This window comes from Puma concolor, chromosome E1 (genome assembly GCF_028749965.1).
Source record: "Puma concolor isolate L17-30 chromosome E1, mPumCon1.1.hap2, whole genome shotgun sequence".
Classification (NCBI taxonomy): Eukaryota; Metazoa; Chordata; class Mammalia; order Carnivora; family Felidae; genus Puma; species Puma concolor.
This window is the reverse complement of record NC_141680.1, coordinates 63,311,648-63,327,397: the sequence shown is the minus strand read 5'-3', so window position 1 is coordinate 63,327,397 and position 15,750 is coordinate 63,311,648. Positions and strand designations below refer to the sequence as shown.

The following is a 15,750-nucleotide window of genomic DNA, read 5'->3' as shown; positions in this document are numbered from 1 at the left end:
CACATTCAACTGTTTATTCCGCAGTCAGCTCCGTGGAGGATGACACCGGTCGTGACCAGATGGAAAGGAAAAATGTACGATTTCACGCCCTAGCCGGCTATCAAGCCGGACAGGATACGGAACACGATGAAGGAAATGGAGCCCACCAGGGCGTGACGGCACGGAGGACTCAAGAGGATCAACATCACTCGTGTTTACCAAATCCAAGTGCTTTGAAAAACCAAACCCAGGCCACTCACAGATGTCTTTCTTTTGGAGGACGAGCCCAGATGTGGAGCGCCACGGTTCTGGAGGTTTCTGGCTGCTTGCTAGCCCTTGTTTGTATTGCGGGGAAACCACGTTCTATCCCTTCTTTAAGGCGCTCACAGGAGCGGCGCGGGCCGCAGGATGACAGTCAAACAGCAAAGGTCGGGGGAGGCTGTCCCCTGCTAACCCCGCTGGGGAGGGACTGAGGCGAAAGCCTCCCGATCACACACCCTGGCCCGAGCGGGGCAGCCAGTCTGTCCTGCGTCCTTCCGTCCCCCTTGCCAGGCCTCCCCGACCTCGAGGGGAGTTCTCCTTAAAGGCAGAATGTAAAAGTGCAAGTCTGGGGCCCCCTGGTCAGAGGTCTGATCCCAGGAGGCAGTTGCTACCGCTCTCGGACAACTGCAGCGGCGAGGAACGTGGCCCACTGCTACCAGAAAATCTGGAAATCCAGCTTTGTACACGAGCCCCCCGATTCCGAAAGGATGCAATTTATTCACGGTCTGGCAAAAATGTTTTCAGGAGTAACGTAAGTGGGTGAAGTAAGAGCCAAGTCGGGCAGACCGGGGACCGTGGCTCCACCACCCCCGCAGCCTGCCCGCCTCTCATCTCTTTTCCACGTCACATCGCTCTGAGGCACATGAATCTGAACTTCTGGGGTCTTGGCTCTTCGCAGGACACGTTTTAGATTTTTTTTTTTTAAGCCTAAAAGATAGTAGTCTGTCTCTATTTTTGTTCTTTGGGATATTTTTCAGTCTTAAGATAAAAGGGTACTTGAATTGGGGCAATCCTCCTCTCTTGTTAAAATATGCCAGTTGAACACACGTTACAAAGATAGCACCACGTCAAACCGAGTGAGGGAGCCGCCTACACACAGGGGGAGAGAGCTCCGGAAAGCACAGTGATGACTGAGAAGCGGAGCGGTTCTCCTCCAGCGTCTCCCTCCCTGGGCGGTGGCGGGCCCGCTTCCCAGCCTTGCCCACCTTCACCACTTGATGTCTCGGCTGGCAGCAGGGAGCCCCGGGCCCTGGTACACGGTGTGCAGGGCCTCCCGGACCCTGGGGGAGTCGGCCCCGTCCAGCCACTCCCGGTACAGCTCCTGCACGTGGGCGCTGGTCTCGGGGGGCCGCACGGGGACGTCCGCGTACTTGCCCTCCATCTGCCTCAGCAGCGCCTTGTCTGCGCGCCCATCCTCCGCCTGGGCTTGGCCCCTGCCGTTCAAACACCCTGGAAGACAAGCACGGAGCCTGTGCTTTTTCTCCTCTGCGTCGAAGGGAGTGGATCCGGGGCAGAGGAGGAACGACACCACGTGCGGCGTCCCGTGGCCAGAGTCTGGAGCTGGACTCGACGCACGGCCCCCAGCTCCCAAGGACAGCAGCTTACAGGCTCGCAGCCCCAGATGCTTCCTAGTCTTACCTACTTATGCTCTCCAGGAAACAGTTTTTACCTAAAACCGAATAGCCTGCCAACCTTTAGAACTGGATGGCTGTACATACAAATCCGGACCTCTGGTTTCTCCTGAAACTCATCAGAACCAGAAGAGCACGAAAACCGCTAACGGGCAGTCACGCCACTGCTGTCTCGTAAAGCCTCTGGGTGCTGGTCACCCCCCCCCCCCCCGGGCGGCACTGGGGAGGGAACGGGAACCCGGGAGCCCGCACAGGAGCCTACCCGCCCAAGTACCGCAGCTGGGATGAAGGGCGTGCCTCTCACGTAGGCGTGCTGCTTACCTCCAAATGTGTTAGATGATGTCACTATTTATAGGATGACATTCACGGAAAAGAACTTGGAGCAAACTTCCACCCTGGTCGAGTCCCCTTCCGCCTTCCCTTGGCAGCACCCAGCAGCTGCACTTTTGACCCCAAATCCTGAAGACGCTCAGTGGTGGCGGAGGACCCTGCCCGCTCTCCCAGGGTCTGCTCCTCTCCTCAGACTTTTGGCCCCCGCCCCCCTGCCTCCTCACCTGCACCCGCACCCGTCTGCTCCCCCGCGCCCCCACGTGGCCTCCCCAGACACTGGCAGGTTTTCACTAGCGCCCCGGCCGTGCCTCCTCTCCGCAGGCAGGTTCCAATCTCGTGGGCCCTCCCCACTCGGGGCACGAGTGGTCCCACTGCCACCCGGAGGCCACAGGATCCTCTCCCCCGACACCCACACCCACTGCACCAGCAAGTCCGTGGCCTCTGCTGTGGGAAGCCGCCCCGGCCCCTCTGGTTGGCCTCTGTTTCTCTGTCCCTCGGGTGGGGCCTAGCCACAGGTGGGGCCTCTGGAACCGACAGCAGGCCCTCACCTGGTGCCACCCCAGGTGCAGCTCTTCTCTGGGACTATGTCCCAGGGCTTTTCTAAGGGGACACCTGGCTTTTCTGCTCTGTGGTGAGAGGAGGACAGGGACCACCGTGTCAACCACCAGGGCGGCACCCACGAAGTGTCAGAGTTGGGCGAGGCCTGTGGCCTGTGCCTTACCCCCGGCGCAGGCGAGCACCTCCACAAAGTGGTACGGGAACCTGCCCTTCTTCAATTTCAGAACCACATTCTGGATGTTTCGAAAGCCGTACGCAGCAGCAAAGCGTAACAGAACCTCCCCGTTCTTTTCAAGGGTGACCTCCTGGAAGTCTTTGTTCCTGTAAGGTGAACAAAATGGGTTTTCGTCTACAGAGTCCTTCCTCTGTAGGTCGACAATTGTTTTCAAATCTAAGTTGGAAACGTTAGCAAAACGAAGTCTGCGAATGAAAACAAAGAAGGCTTTTTGATCTTGGCTGTTCTAAACCCTATACCTAGGACAGCCCCCACCCCAACTCTCACACACACACACACACACACACACACACACACACACACACACACACACAGAGGCCTGGCTGGCTTTGGGCAGTTTGCCCTGGACAGCAGCGCTGACCACACAGGCAGACCTCAGGGTGCGGTAGGTGACCTCCCCCACGTCCTCGTCAAACAGCTGCTTGGCGGCGTGTCTGAAGACGTGCACCAGGTACCCGTCGGAGCTGGCTCCATCATGGCGCCTCACCTCCTCCTCCTTCAGGCCTCCGAACCTTCCCAGGGAGGAAAGAGCAACAGCAACATTAAGTCAGATGTCCAAAGTCTTATGATCCCCGTGAAGAGAGAAACCCCTCGCAGATATTTATACTCTGGGGCCACAAACTCACGTTCCTGAGTTTTAACGATCGGACAAAGCAGCAGGCAGAGCCCCACTTGGTGCGCCCACATCAGGCACGTTCCCCTGGAACCCTGACACTTGGGGATAGAGCTGGGAATCTCTGGGCCACTCGGAAGCGTGTGCACGTACCCAGCGGGGACAGGCGACAGGCACCGGCTCTGGCCACGGGCACTGCAGCCAGCTGGCTAAACTCTGTAAACCTCAGGACAACCGTCCACGAAAGGGCCTCGCCGGCTAAACAGCCCACACTCGCCCTGCGTGGAGCCCAAGGGAGCCACTCCTCCTAGGAGGTGACCCAGCCTCGGGCAGGTCCAGATGCTCAATGTCGGGAACACACGAAGTTCAGAAATGGAGGGTGCTGGCATGTCAATGTCACCATGGAAACCCCCTTCCTCCAAGTGGCATCTCACACCAGGCCCCGCCCACATCCCATGGAAGAGCCAGGAAGAGCGGGTTGTGGTAAGGGCTGAGCGGCAACAGAGGAAGGGGAAACCCAGGTCAGGGGCCCCCACACCCTGTCCCCTGGCTGCACGTGGCCTCATACAGGAGGCTCCACCCACAAGGTGCCCCTCCCTGAAAGTCACTTACAGAGTATCAACGGCTGCGTCTTTTACCACGAGGTCGCTTTGCTCCATTATCTGAACGACTTCACCTACAGACAAAGAAGGGGCATGAGGCACCGAGGAAGCTGTCCTCAGGAGCTGTTTCCCAAATCATGTCCCCACTGGAAACCTGCTAAAGCGACCCCGGACGCCGTCATGCTCACGGAGGCAGGAACCCAGCTCTAGTGCAATGTAATCCCAATAAAATGAAAAACTGATGAAACGCGAAAGAAGAGTCCAATTCCTTCTCCTGCGCTTGAAATGAGGGATTTTGCCATCTCTCCACATTTCTGTTTCTGAAGCAGAAACTTTTTGCACACAGCCTCCTGTGGACAGATGACCAAGGCGCAGTGGCTGCCCTCACATGGTATCAGGTTGTGTGCAAAGAGATGAGCTGAAAACCAGAACTGTTCTCCTACTTCCCTCCACACAGCGGCCCCCAGAAGGCTTTGTGGAAACAGCTAATGTTTACATCAGCCACCGAGGCATCACGTGCGCACGAGTGGACTCAATGTCTGAGAACGATAGTAAAATGGACTCTGCATCTCAGGAAAACCCACTATCTACCCTTCCTTGGCTGCTGGGGCCGTCCTGTCTCCCTCCCCCGGGGACCCGGGGGTTCTCGTGCTGGAGTTTCATGTCAGGGTACCCACGCCCAGGAGTCCCTGCCCCCGAGAACTGGCCTAAAGTACACCCACGTGGGTTCAGCAGACGCAAGCCGCCCGCAGACTGCGATGTTCTGCCGAATGGTCCTGGAGGACGCCGAGGAACCACCCCCACCCCAGCACACAGGCTAGAGCAGGCCCAGGGCGCTGGAGCACCGTGGGTCCCCGCTCTGTCTCCAGGTGAAGGTTTGGTTTGTCCGCAGAGCCTCTGGGCTCACACACGACTTTTCCGCGCTGCGTGAGTGCTGCCTCTCTCCACTTTCCTGCAGTCTGGCCCTCGGGGGGCCTGTCGTGACCTCAGAAGATGATGGGCCAGAGGCCCCAGCAGTCCCCAGCTCTGTACCCCCCTCACCTGAGGTTAGTACGCAGTCAGCACCCCGGGAGCCGTGCAAAGCTGTGGGAACGTCTTCTCGAAGGGCCTCCAGTTTCCTATCGTAGCAAGGGGCCACGATAACATGGAAAATCTTGTCTGGGGACAGGTTCTGGGGAGAAGGAGCAAACCCAGGTTGGGGCTGTGGGAAGCGAGGAGGACGGCTGTGTGCCAGTACCCACAACACCCCCCGGGGGCTTCCTCAGACCAAGTTCCGAACTGTGCCTGCCTCCCAGCTGTACGGGGAGACCGTGCCCTGGAGACCCGGGCGGATTCACCCAGAACCCATAAGGCCGATGGCCTGGAGATGCCAGGGAAGAGCTGTAAAGCTGAACCCGTTTCCCCTGAAACCTCTGCATACAGTGACCAAACATGGTTAAGAGTAAGCCACACGGATGGTTGCTCGACGCCTGGCTGGTTTGCCTTTGGACCTTCTGGAAACTTCCCAAGTGACACCTATCGGAGCTGCCCCTCTGGTGCCTACGGCTGAGCTGGAGTTGGTAGCCACGCCAGGAGCTGGCACAGTTGCTGAGTGACCTTTGTGGAGAGGCCTCGGTGGAAACACCCTACTCGGGGCAGTCTGAGGAGGGTGCCGGCCGGCCCTCAGCAGGCCCACAGGACCAGGAAACTCCTGGACTCCCCCAAGCAGTGGGGCTGGGGCAGTCCCACAGTTCATTTTTCTGTCCCCAAAGTGAACACATACACACTGACATCACATTTACGATTGACAAGCTGTGGTGAAAAGGGAACATTCCCACTGCTAAATTAACGAGGATGCCAGAACTGTGTGGCTTCCTGAAACTGGCTGTGGGTCTGGGGGATTCCTCCAGCTCCTGCAGGGCCAGACCTTGATGGTTCCCTGGAGAGATGTCTAATCTGACTGAGGAGGGCTGTGGGGGCTCTGGCAGCTGGAGAGCAGGCCACGGGAGGGGCCACATCGTGGATGGCATGAGAGTGTCAAGGACCTCCGGAAGGACCCAGGCCTGGCCTCCACCAGGCTCCCAAGGCGGCCCTGGATGGCAGGCAGGGGGTCTGCGTGGGGAGGGACAGCACAGGGACCAGCTGATGATGGGGCACCGTCCACGGTGGGGGAGCCGGGGCAGGCGAGGGATGTGGAACAGCCTTCAGAGGCCTGGCTGGGAGATTTCCCGTCACGTGAAGGCAGACGCAGCCAAGGGATCAGACACTAGCTGCTCGCTGTGGTGACAGGCCAGGGACTCCCTCAGCAGGATGGCAGCATTTGCACTCGGTCCGGGTCTGACGCCACCCTGGTCGTGCGTGGTGGAACATTCCCTATCTCCTGGCCCACGTGTTGCCCTCTGGGAGGAGGCTGGCTTACCTGCCGTCTGGCGAAGTAATCCTTCACCAGAGAGCCCATGATCTGTTGGGGAGACTTAGCGGTGCAGAGGTGGGGGGTGACAGGGTGGCCCAGCACCCGCTCGGCATATCGGACCCAGCCTGGGGAGAGAACGGGTCCCCTGTCAGCTCCTCACAGTGACTTCCTCCTGCTTTCTGTCACACACGAGGAATTCAGCGCTCCCAGACCCTGTCACTTGGGGTAAAGCCAGACACCTCTCCTGACCCTAGGAGCTGGTGGCGGATCCCCCGCCAAGCTGCTTTTCCTCAGCAGCTTGGGCCACGCAGACCCCAGCTGCATTTGCCCCGGACGGGAAGACGCCCCTGCCGGCTCGCCAGAGAGGACGGAGTGGAAGGAAGTGAAAGCTGGTACAGGGGCGCCTGGGTGGCACAGTCGGTTAAGCGTCCGACTTCAGCCAGGTCACGATCTCGCGGTCCGGGAGTTTGAGCCCCGCGTCGGGCTCTGGGCTGATGGCTCAGAGCCTGGAGCCTGTTTCCGATTCTGTGTCTTCCTCTCTCTCTGCCCCTCCCCCGTTCATGCTCTGCCTCTCTCTGTCCCAAAAATAAACGTTGAAAAACAAAAATTAAAAGAAAAAAAAAAAAAAAGAAAGCTGGTACAGGGGGTCCCCCAAAAGAGGAGGAGCACAAGCTTAGAGGAGCAGGCACGCGGCAGCGTCCCGGGGGGACAGGGCCCCTCTCCACCGTGCCGGCCACAACACCGTCCTTGCAGCCAGTGGCCATGCTCAGATGCTGCATCGGCCACAAAGCCACCGGCTCCACTCACCTATCAGAAGTTAACGGCCAACTGCTCACTTAGGGCGAGGACCACAGGAGGATTTCACACCCCAGTGACAGTAAGAGACAGCACACTTACTCTCCACCTACTACGTGCCCAGCACGGTACAAGCATTTCCTGAGTGGCTGACGGCCACTGTGCCCTCTGGGGTCACCCCTGCTATGGTTTCCAGGGGTGACAGGAGTCAGAGAGATCAGTGAACTACAAGGCCAGAAGCCTGGTGAGAGGCCTGCTGACCCCCAGCTGGGCGTGCGCACCACGGCACACGGGGGAGCACAGAAGCCTGGCGGTAAAGCTGCTCGTCAGACCCTGGGGACAGCCAGCCACTGTCCTGTGACCGCCCCCGGTAGGGAGAAGCGGCAGGCACCAGTTGACAGAACAATCCCGTCCGAACAAACTCAAACCACAGCTGTCACCTCCAGGACAGGAAGTGTCTGCCGCGGCCCCCAAAAGCCCCAGGAGAGGGGGCCCTGGAGGAGGGCTCTCCTCGTCCCGGCCTCAAATATTAAGATGAGAAACTGCCAAACACCGTGGCACCTTGGGGGCCCCAAGGCCCTGCCCCCCGGTCTCAGTGCCCAGGCCAGCAGCTCGAGACACGGCTCCCAGGCAGGTGGCACCTCTGGGCTGCGGGCAGGCTGCTGTGTGCTGGCCCTGGGCGCCCCACAACATCAGGCAGAACACCAGGAGGTAAGGGCCAGGGCCCACGGAGGACACCCGGCCTTGGGTGAAGAGGGCTGAGCAGGGACAGAGAGGAGGAACCAGGGTCCCAGGCCCCACGGCTCCCTGCATCTGAAACCAGACAGGCTAGCTTTTCCTGAGGGTTCCCTTCACCTCTCCCGGAGACAGAGAGGCTGCTGCCGGCTTCACAGCAGCACAGGTGTGACAACGCGCTACCTGGACGCTGGCACTTTCCTCGTCAGACCACGGACGGGATGGGACGAGGGGAGGTGCTTGGAGAAGTGGCCTGCAGATACGCTGCTGGGTGCCGGGCAAAGGTACACCCAACAGGAGGCGTTCTGTCAGGCTGTGGGCGGCAAGGGTACCCCAGGACCGGGGAGCCCTGTGAGCCAGCACAGGACTGCCCCGGCCCCGATCCTATCTGCCAGGTCATGTCACCTGACCTTGACATTGCTTCAGTTTCCTCACCTTGTCACAGGGAAGCAAAAATGACAATGCCAATCGTAGAAAAGGGCTAGGTTTGAACCAAAGCTCACCTCCTCTCCCTGAATTTGAGAGAGGGTATGGAGCTGAACAACTTATAGTCCTGACACATTTAGGTAGAAAGAACTCCAGAAGGAAAGTGCATCATTATCTAGGAAGAACATTCCAGAAGCTCCAAACCTACATGTAAACAGACTTGAACAGCTTGAAACCCTGAACACAGCAAGTATCAGGCCAGATCGGGGGTGGGGGCCGGTCTGCGTCAGTCAGTGGCTCAGTGAGAGGGGGCTCGGGCGGATGTGCAGGGGACCCGCGGGCACTTCACTCCCTCCTGACCCAAAAGCCCAGGGGGCCTGGGACCTCTGACCTCACCCACCTCCTCTCCTGCCCCCAAGGCAGACCCACGAGAAACGCTGCCTCAGGCCAACGGAGGCACAGCAGCGGGCTCTGGACGCTCACCCGGACAGGCGGAGGTGAGCATGGGCAACGCAGGCTCCTCCTCGCTGTGCTGGCGGAAGCGACGCACAAATTCCTTCTGACTCTCCAGCACGCTGAAATCCGCGGCTATCGTTGTGTCAAAGACATAGTGCACCCCTGTAAGAACGAGGGGAGCATTTAGCTTCTCTTGACCTGCAAGAGTCTGGAGAGTCGAAGATCAGACTCAAAGGACAGACTCCATGGCACCCCTGCACGATCTCCCTCACTCTCGCCTCACAAACCGCAGAAGCCCAGGACTGTGCTTTAACTTTTCCTTGAAACAATAAACATGCATCACTTTTCACAATAACATACAAGTATTTTCTCTCTGGCTTCTTCTTGTTCTCTCTACACCTACATAAACACTTCATGGTAGCTCATAAAAGTAATGGAATATTGCAAGATACCAGCACCACTCTCTTCCAATCGGTGGCTACATTTCAGTCTGTGATGATCCTTGATGTCTTGAAAATAAACGAGTAAGTTGGCAGGTCATGCCTTTTTGATGGCTGCAATTGTTATGATTTGTAACCATCTATCTTTTTTCAGCTATCTTTTTAAAATAAATTTTCTTAATATTGGCTCGTAAGGATGATACATTTTTAATAATTACAGTAAAGTTAAAATAACTTTAATATCTGCAGCTAGTCTAAATCTTAAAAGCAAAGTTATTCCTAAAAAGAAACATTATAAAGATAAGCATCATCTTATCATTTAAAGTATTACCTTAAATCAGTTTCGCTACAAATATATTTTATTAACGTATAAGGCCCATTATTTTCTTTCAAAAAATTCTCCCGCAAGTGGAGCCTGGGTGGCTTAATCAGTTGAACGTCCGACTTTGGCTCAGGTCATGATCTTGAGGTTTGTGGGTTTGAGCCCCGCATTGGGCTGTGTGCCAAGAGTTCAGAGCCTGAAGCCTGCTTCAGAGTCTGTGTCTCCCTGTCTCTCTCTCTGTCAAAATAAATTTTAAAAATTCCCTCACAAGCAGTGGTGCCTGGGTGGCTGTCGGTTAAGCATCCGACTCTGGATGTCGGCTCAGGTCATGATCTTGTGGTCCATAAGATGGAGTTCTGTGTCGGCCTCTGTGCTAACAACACGAAGCCGGCTTGGGATTCTCTCTCTCCCCTCCCTCCTCTGCCTCCCTCGCTCAAGCTCTAAACCTCTTTGTCAAAATAAATAAATAAACTTAAAAAAAAAGTTTCCTCCCAAAATAGGGGCTTTCCCCATGAGAAGAGAGCTCTGGCCTTCGGTAAGGCCGAGCTGACCCGAGGCGTTCTCAGATCACACGTGTGAAGAGGTAGCTAAATCCGCGCTCGCAGCTGTGGCCCCACTGGGAGCAGGCAGTGGGCGGGGAACCCACTCCACGCCCAGCGCTCCGAGGAGGCGGCCGTCTTTATTCTGAGCGTCACCTTATTCTATTAGGAATCCCCCATGTGCTTGGTCTCTAAAAACCACTGCAGAAAAACAAACTCGTGTTGGCAAACGGCCCCCGCTGTCCTCTCCTGAGCCCACCTGGCGGTGGTGTGCACGAGGGCACACGGGGCGGCAGATGCTCTGTGCATGGTGGCGTGGGGGGCTGGGGTTGGGCAGCTCTGGTCCGACGACAGCGGGTGACACAGGAGCCTTCTTACCGCCATTTTGCACAGTGCCATTCTAGCTCATTCACATCCGAGCTCCTAACCATGTCTGAAAGGGACCACCTTCCTGTTTTGTGCACAGGACACAGCCCATTCCCTCGCTGCTCTGCTCTTCAGAGCACATCCTGGGAACTCAGATGCCAGTCATCTTGCAGGAATGAGGCTCTACGAAACGCCTTCCGTGGGCCCTGGGAGCCGGGACGAGACCACACTCCTCGGCAAGTGCAGGAACCTCCAGCGTGTCCCCGGCCACCCCTTCCCTTCCATCCCTTGCCAGTCCTGGAGGCCGGGCCACACCTGTCTGCACAGCAAGGGGTAAGGGACACCCGCGGGGTCTCCTCTTACATTCCTCAAGGTGCTCATGGAAGTCCTCGTCTACGCTGCGCCCCTGCAAGCTGAACTCTGGAGATACAAAGGGCAGCTACAAACTGGCATCCTCAACACACAAACAACATCAAGGAGCCTCACCAAGACTTTTGAGGAAGCCGCAGAGTCTTCTGGATGCATCAGTCACACTGAGGCGGAATTTGGCAGCAAAGTAAGGCAGAGACTGAGGACACACCGACACCACCAGCACCTTGTGCTGTGAGGTATCACATTTCTGGAAGAAACAGAGTAGAGTGTCATTCATGGGGGGAGTACGGAAAGTAACGTAAGACGTTATAATAAAAAGGTCAGAAGAGACAGAATGTCATAGATGTTCTGTGGAAAGCCTCCTAAATATACAAGCACTAGCAAGTATGATTAAGGACATGGAAAAAGTTAGGATTAAAGAGTATGACGTCCTGAGATGCCTGGGTGGCTCAGTCAGTTAGGCGTCTGACTCTTGATTTTGGCTCAGGTCATGAGCTCATGGTCGTGAGATCAAGCCCCCTGTGGGGCTCTGCGCTGAACGTGGAGCCTGCTTGACAGTCTCTCTCCCTCTGCCCCCTTTCCCCTGCTCACGCTTTCTCTCTAATTAAAAAAAAAAAAAAAAGTACATCCTAAGAGATTTCGTCAATTTGATTTTTTAATGTTTGTTTATTTTTTTGAGAGAGAGAGTGAGAGAGAGAGAGAGAGAGACCCAAGAAGTCTCTGTGCTGTCCCACAAACTGTAAGCTCATGACCTGAGCTGAAATCAAGAGTCAGATGTTTAACCGACTGAGCCACCCAGGCGCCCCTGCCAATGATAACCTTCACATCTTCTGACCTACACAGTTCTGATTTCTTTTTCTGATGGTATTGTCTAGGTCCTTTAAACTCAACCTCCGATAACAGTGGTGATAAATGGTACTAACATCTCGATTCAGACCTCGGTGGAAATGCTCATAAAGATGTACCATTAAGTAGAGGTTTGCAGAATTTCTGGTAGATACCCATAGGCGTCAGCATTTCAGTTGCAGCAAATGGGTATGCAACTCACTGGAATAAATAACAAGGAAATGGTTGTTTTGTGAAACTGGGCTGGTGAGCCAGCCACTCGAGTTGTGGTCAGGGACACGGCAGTTTGTTGAGTTTGAGCCCTGCCTCAGGCTCTGTGCTGACAGTGTGGAGCCTGCTTGGGTTTCTCTCTCTCTCTCTCTCTCTCTCTCTCTCTCTCTCTGCCCCTCCCCCGCTCATGCTGTCTGCCTCTCTCAAAATAAACTTAAAAAAAAAAAGTTATCACTGGCAGACAACACACCTACAAAACTGGAAGTAACCTAGGAAACTAGGAGAATATCAAGCTTACAAAATAGCTACATACAAATGATACATGAAAACCAAAAGCTTTCCACCCCAACAAAAATCAGTATTACAGAATTTAACAGATAAGAGGCGGTATGTGTAACGAAACAACCACAGAGACCCAGCCACACCAAGAACACATCACAGTTGCAGAGAACAGACAAAGAGGCAACATGAACACTTGGGGGGTCACACAGCCTAACCAGAGGCACAAACCACGATCATGGACGAAAAGATTATTCAGTAAAATATAAACTTCCCCCTCATTAACCTATCGACTCAATGCAACTCGCGTCAAAGTCCCACAGTTAATACCCAATAGTACAAGGTCAGCCGAGAGAGAAGAACACAGAACAAAGAGAAGGATGGGGTCTACCAGCAGCTGGGGCCTGTTAAAATAGAATCCAATAAACCGTACGTGCGTCTAGCAGTACAAAAGCCTTCTTATGACAACGCAAATTAAAAGCTAGTGAGGAGAGAGCGCCCTGCACAGCTCCAGAAATCCAGTGACTCAAGTGTGACGGGAGTGCCCACACACACTACGGGAGACGCTCCACCCGGGAGAAAACACCTGTGCCCTGTGAGCCGGGCCCAGGGTGCTGCGAGGGGGTTCGGGGTGGGGAGGGGCTGGGAATGGCTGAGTCTGGACTTGTCTACACGAGGGAACGGCCCTCCAAGCTGTTCAACGCCTGGCAGCCGAGTGCAGTCTCGAACTCACAGAGCTGTGAACAGGCGGCATACAATATGGTCAATGAGCATGTTAAAGATGTTCAGCCTCACCGACGATCAAGAAAATGCAAACGGGATCTTCTAGCGATCACACTGGAAAAACAAGGAGTTTGAGAGCAGGTGTGGTCAGCATAGCGGGACGTGGGCGTTCTCACCTACCACTTGCAGGAGCATAAAGGGAGATTCTGGCACAAAGTACTGCCACTAAAGAAGAAAAGCCCGCAGTTGTTCCGTGGAATGTGCCAATGTGTGGGGGGGACCAAGATGCGTCGTAAGTGAGCCGAGTCTGCTCAGTGTAATAAGACAGCTGAAGCCATCTTGCTCGGACAAGGACAAGGGTGAGCAGGCAGGGACAGGCGAGCACAGTGACCGGAGCCGACAGGGTGAGGTCTCCTGGCTCAAAGTCCATCCCGCTGCTTGCCCACAGACCTCCCAGGGAGCCCGAACGCCAGGAAGGGGACGGACAGACACCATGCTGACAACCCAACATGTTATTTCTATCTGAAACTGTGCCCCCAAAATGCTGAAGGACGTACCCAAGAACACGCCACAGGGGTGGCAAACACAGAGAACATCGCTTGGCTCCGTCCTGGGCCACGTCAAACCCATGTTCCTCCCGGCCTCTGCCCCGCTCGGGCACACCGCGCATTGCGAGGGGCAGACCCAGGTGTGCCTTCCAGCTCCCCTGCCTCCCTGGCCATTCCTTTCACCTGTCTTCCTGTCAGGAAAGACACTGTTCACAGCTGAGTGACACAGGTCTACAGGGCAGCTGAGGGACCACAGCACTGGCCCAGCCTGATGAGCCCATTAGACCAGAACCCTACCTCTGTGAATAGACCGGGGACCTTGCCTCATTCCACGTCACTGGGGGAGTGTAGCCCTGGGTGGTGATCGTTCTGGCTGGTGGCCAGGACTCTGGAGAGGGCAGAGTCAGGCAAGGGACACAGGGCCAGGGCCAAGACCTATGCCCTGACCCCAGCGGAGGCTTTCACGACTCACCTGCACCGGCCCCCTGGGCCGCAACACCAGCAGGTGCCCCGGAAGCCCTACCTTATTAAGGTTCAGAACTCGAAAGAAGTCCTTGGCGTTCTGCTGGGAGACCTGGAGCCCTTCCTCTGCAGTGACACAGCTGTCACACGCCAGGCAGTCACTCAGAAATATCTTGGCATCAGCCAACTTATGGAATTCTCCCTTCTACAAAAGAAAGATGAGGTAGGTTTTGGTCTGATATTTCAGTAAAAACTCTAACGTGTGCTTCTCTAGGGAGGGTGGCAACATGAGACCAGCACAGGACACGGACCCCCTTGAACAGCACAGAGCCAGGCCTGCAGCTCGAGGGGCTGGAGGGGCACAGAACAGGCCACAATGACACCAGGGAGTCTCACAGATGACAATCGAGAGTAGGAGCAGGACGGCAGTGTCGTGTGGTGGGAAAAAATCTCCATTCCTGTGTCTTGGGAGCCGGCCCGGACCTTCTCCTCCCTGTACCCCTTCTGTGTAGCCCGAGGACTCCTGCCTGGCCGGGTGAGCTCCCCACGGAAACCCGTGGCCTGGCCTCAGGTCTGGATGGGGCCCAAGAGTTTGCACTTCCAACGTGCTCCCAGGTGGGGCCAGACCTGCCACTCCCAGGGTCTGGAGCACCCGGCCGGTGCCTGGTAGACGCTGCTGTGCTCCACCGAGAATACGGCCTCTCCGTGCCTGCAGGGGTGCCTGTGAGCACGCTCTGCACTGTGCCCGGCAGGACTTCCTCCCTGCCCGGTGCACCACCCAGTCCTTTCTGCAGGCTCTCCTGGGCCAGGTCCGGTCCTTCCCCTGCCTCTTGTCTCCTAAACGTGTGCCTGTGCGGAAGACTGCCCAGCACCCCTGCTCTGCCATCAGCCTTACCTTCCAGGGCAGTGCCAGCTTCCCCACCCCCAACACCCCCCCAGCCTTCACCTCCAGCGGGGCTCTCACGCTCCTGAGCTCCAGACGGCCATCCCATAGAAAGCTCAGCGTCTGTGGAACCAGAACTGCACTCTACTGCCTGCGCTGCGTCCTTTCCTGCTTTTGCCACTCTGGCGGGCCTGCCCAGGCCCCGCCACCCTGTCTCCCATAGCGTTTCCTTCATCCTCCCCTGCTCTAGCCACCTTAAACCACCTGCCCCCAAACACGCATACGACCTGTCCCCTCCCCCAGACGCCCTCCATGGCTTCCACTGCCCCTCCCCCAGAGCACTCTGTCCACACCTCCCTTGTGCCTGGAAAGCGCACCCCACCCCTGACCTGCTCACACAGGGGGTACCACCCACCGTGCTGGCAGGGCGTCCACTGAGGCCGTGTGCACACCTTATCTCTGTGTCACCACGGCCCTGGGAGGGAAGTAACTCGACTCTCCAGCTCACTGATAAGGAAACTGGGGCTCCAGGGTTTAGATGTCTGTCTGAGATGACGAGGCCAGCGGGTGGGTGTGGGAGGCACCGGGCACTCCCCGCCTCTTCCACCTTTGTGCCCTGGGGGCCATTCTCACCTACTGCTTGCCAAACCCTACGGGCCGCCGGACCACAGAGGGGTGCCAGTACAGGAGGGACGAGACCAGTTCCTGTCGGGCCAGACGTCGAGACTACAGAGAACCCGGCTGCTCTTCGCCCCACGTTGCCAGCTCTCCACTAGTGAGGTCGGTACCAGGACTTTCCAGGGAAGAGCGACCTCCCCCTACCCGGTAAACATAAACCGTCACTTCTAGCTGAGGAGGATGCAAACACTCAAGAACGGACTTAGAGAAGAAACCATTAGAAAAATAACCTTACAGGATCAGATTTGAATTATTTTATAAGTTACCTACCTAAACTCCCATTTTACA

General features: G+C 56.4%; 1 protein-coding gene across 1 annotated transcript; it reads right to left on the bottom strand.

Annotated features, from left to right (window-relative positions):
* On the bottom strand, positions 1–14,357 carry NARF (nuclear prelamin A recognition factor). Its single transcript, XM_086685488.1, has 10 exons — positions 14,298–14,357; positions 13,963–14,106; positions 10,948–11,080; positions 8,822–8,956; positions 6,389–6,507; positions 5,032–5,161; positions 4,001–4,064; positions 3,150–3,287; positions 2,704–2,861; positions 1–1,470 (listed from the first exon to the last, which is right to left on the bottom strand). The coding sequence occupies exons 1-10, from the start codon at positions 14,355–14,357 to the stop codon at positions 1,229–1,231; spliced, it is 1,323 nt and encodes a 440-aa protein (XP_086541614.1). The 3' UTR covers positions 1–1,228.
* Positions 14,358–15,750: the final 1,393 nt, after the last annotated feature.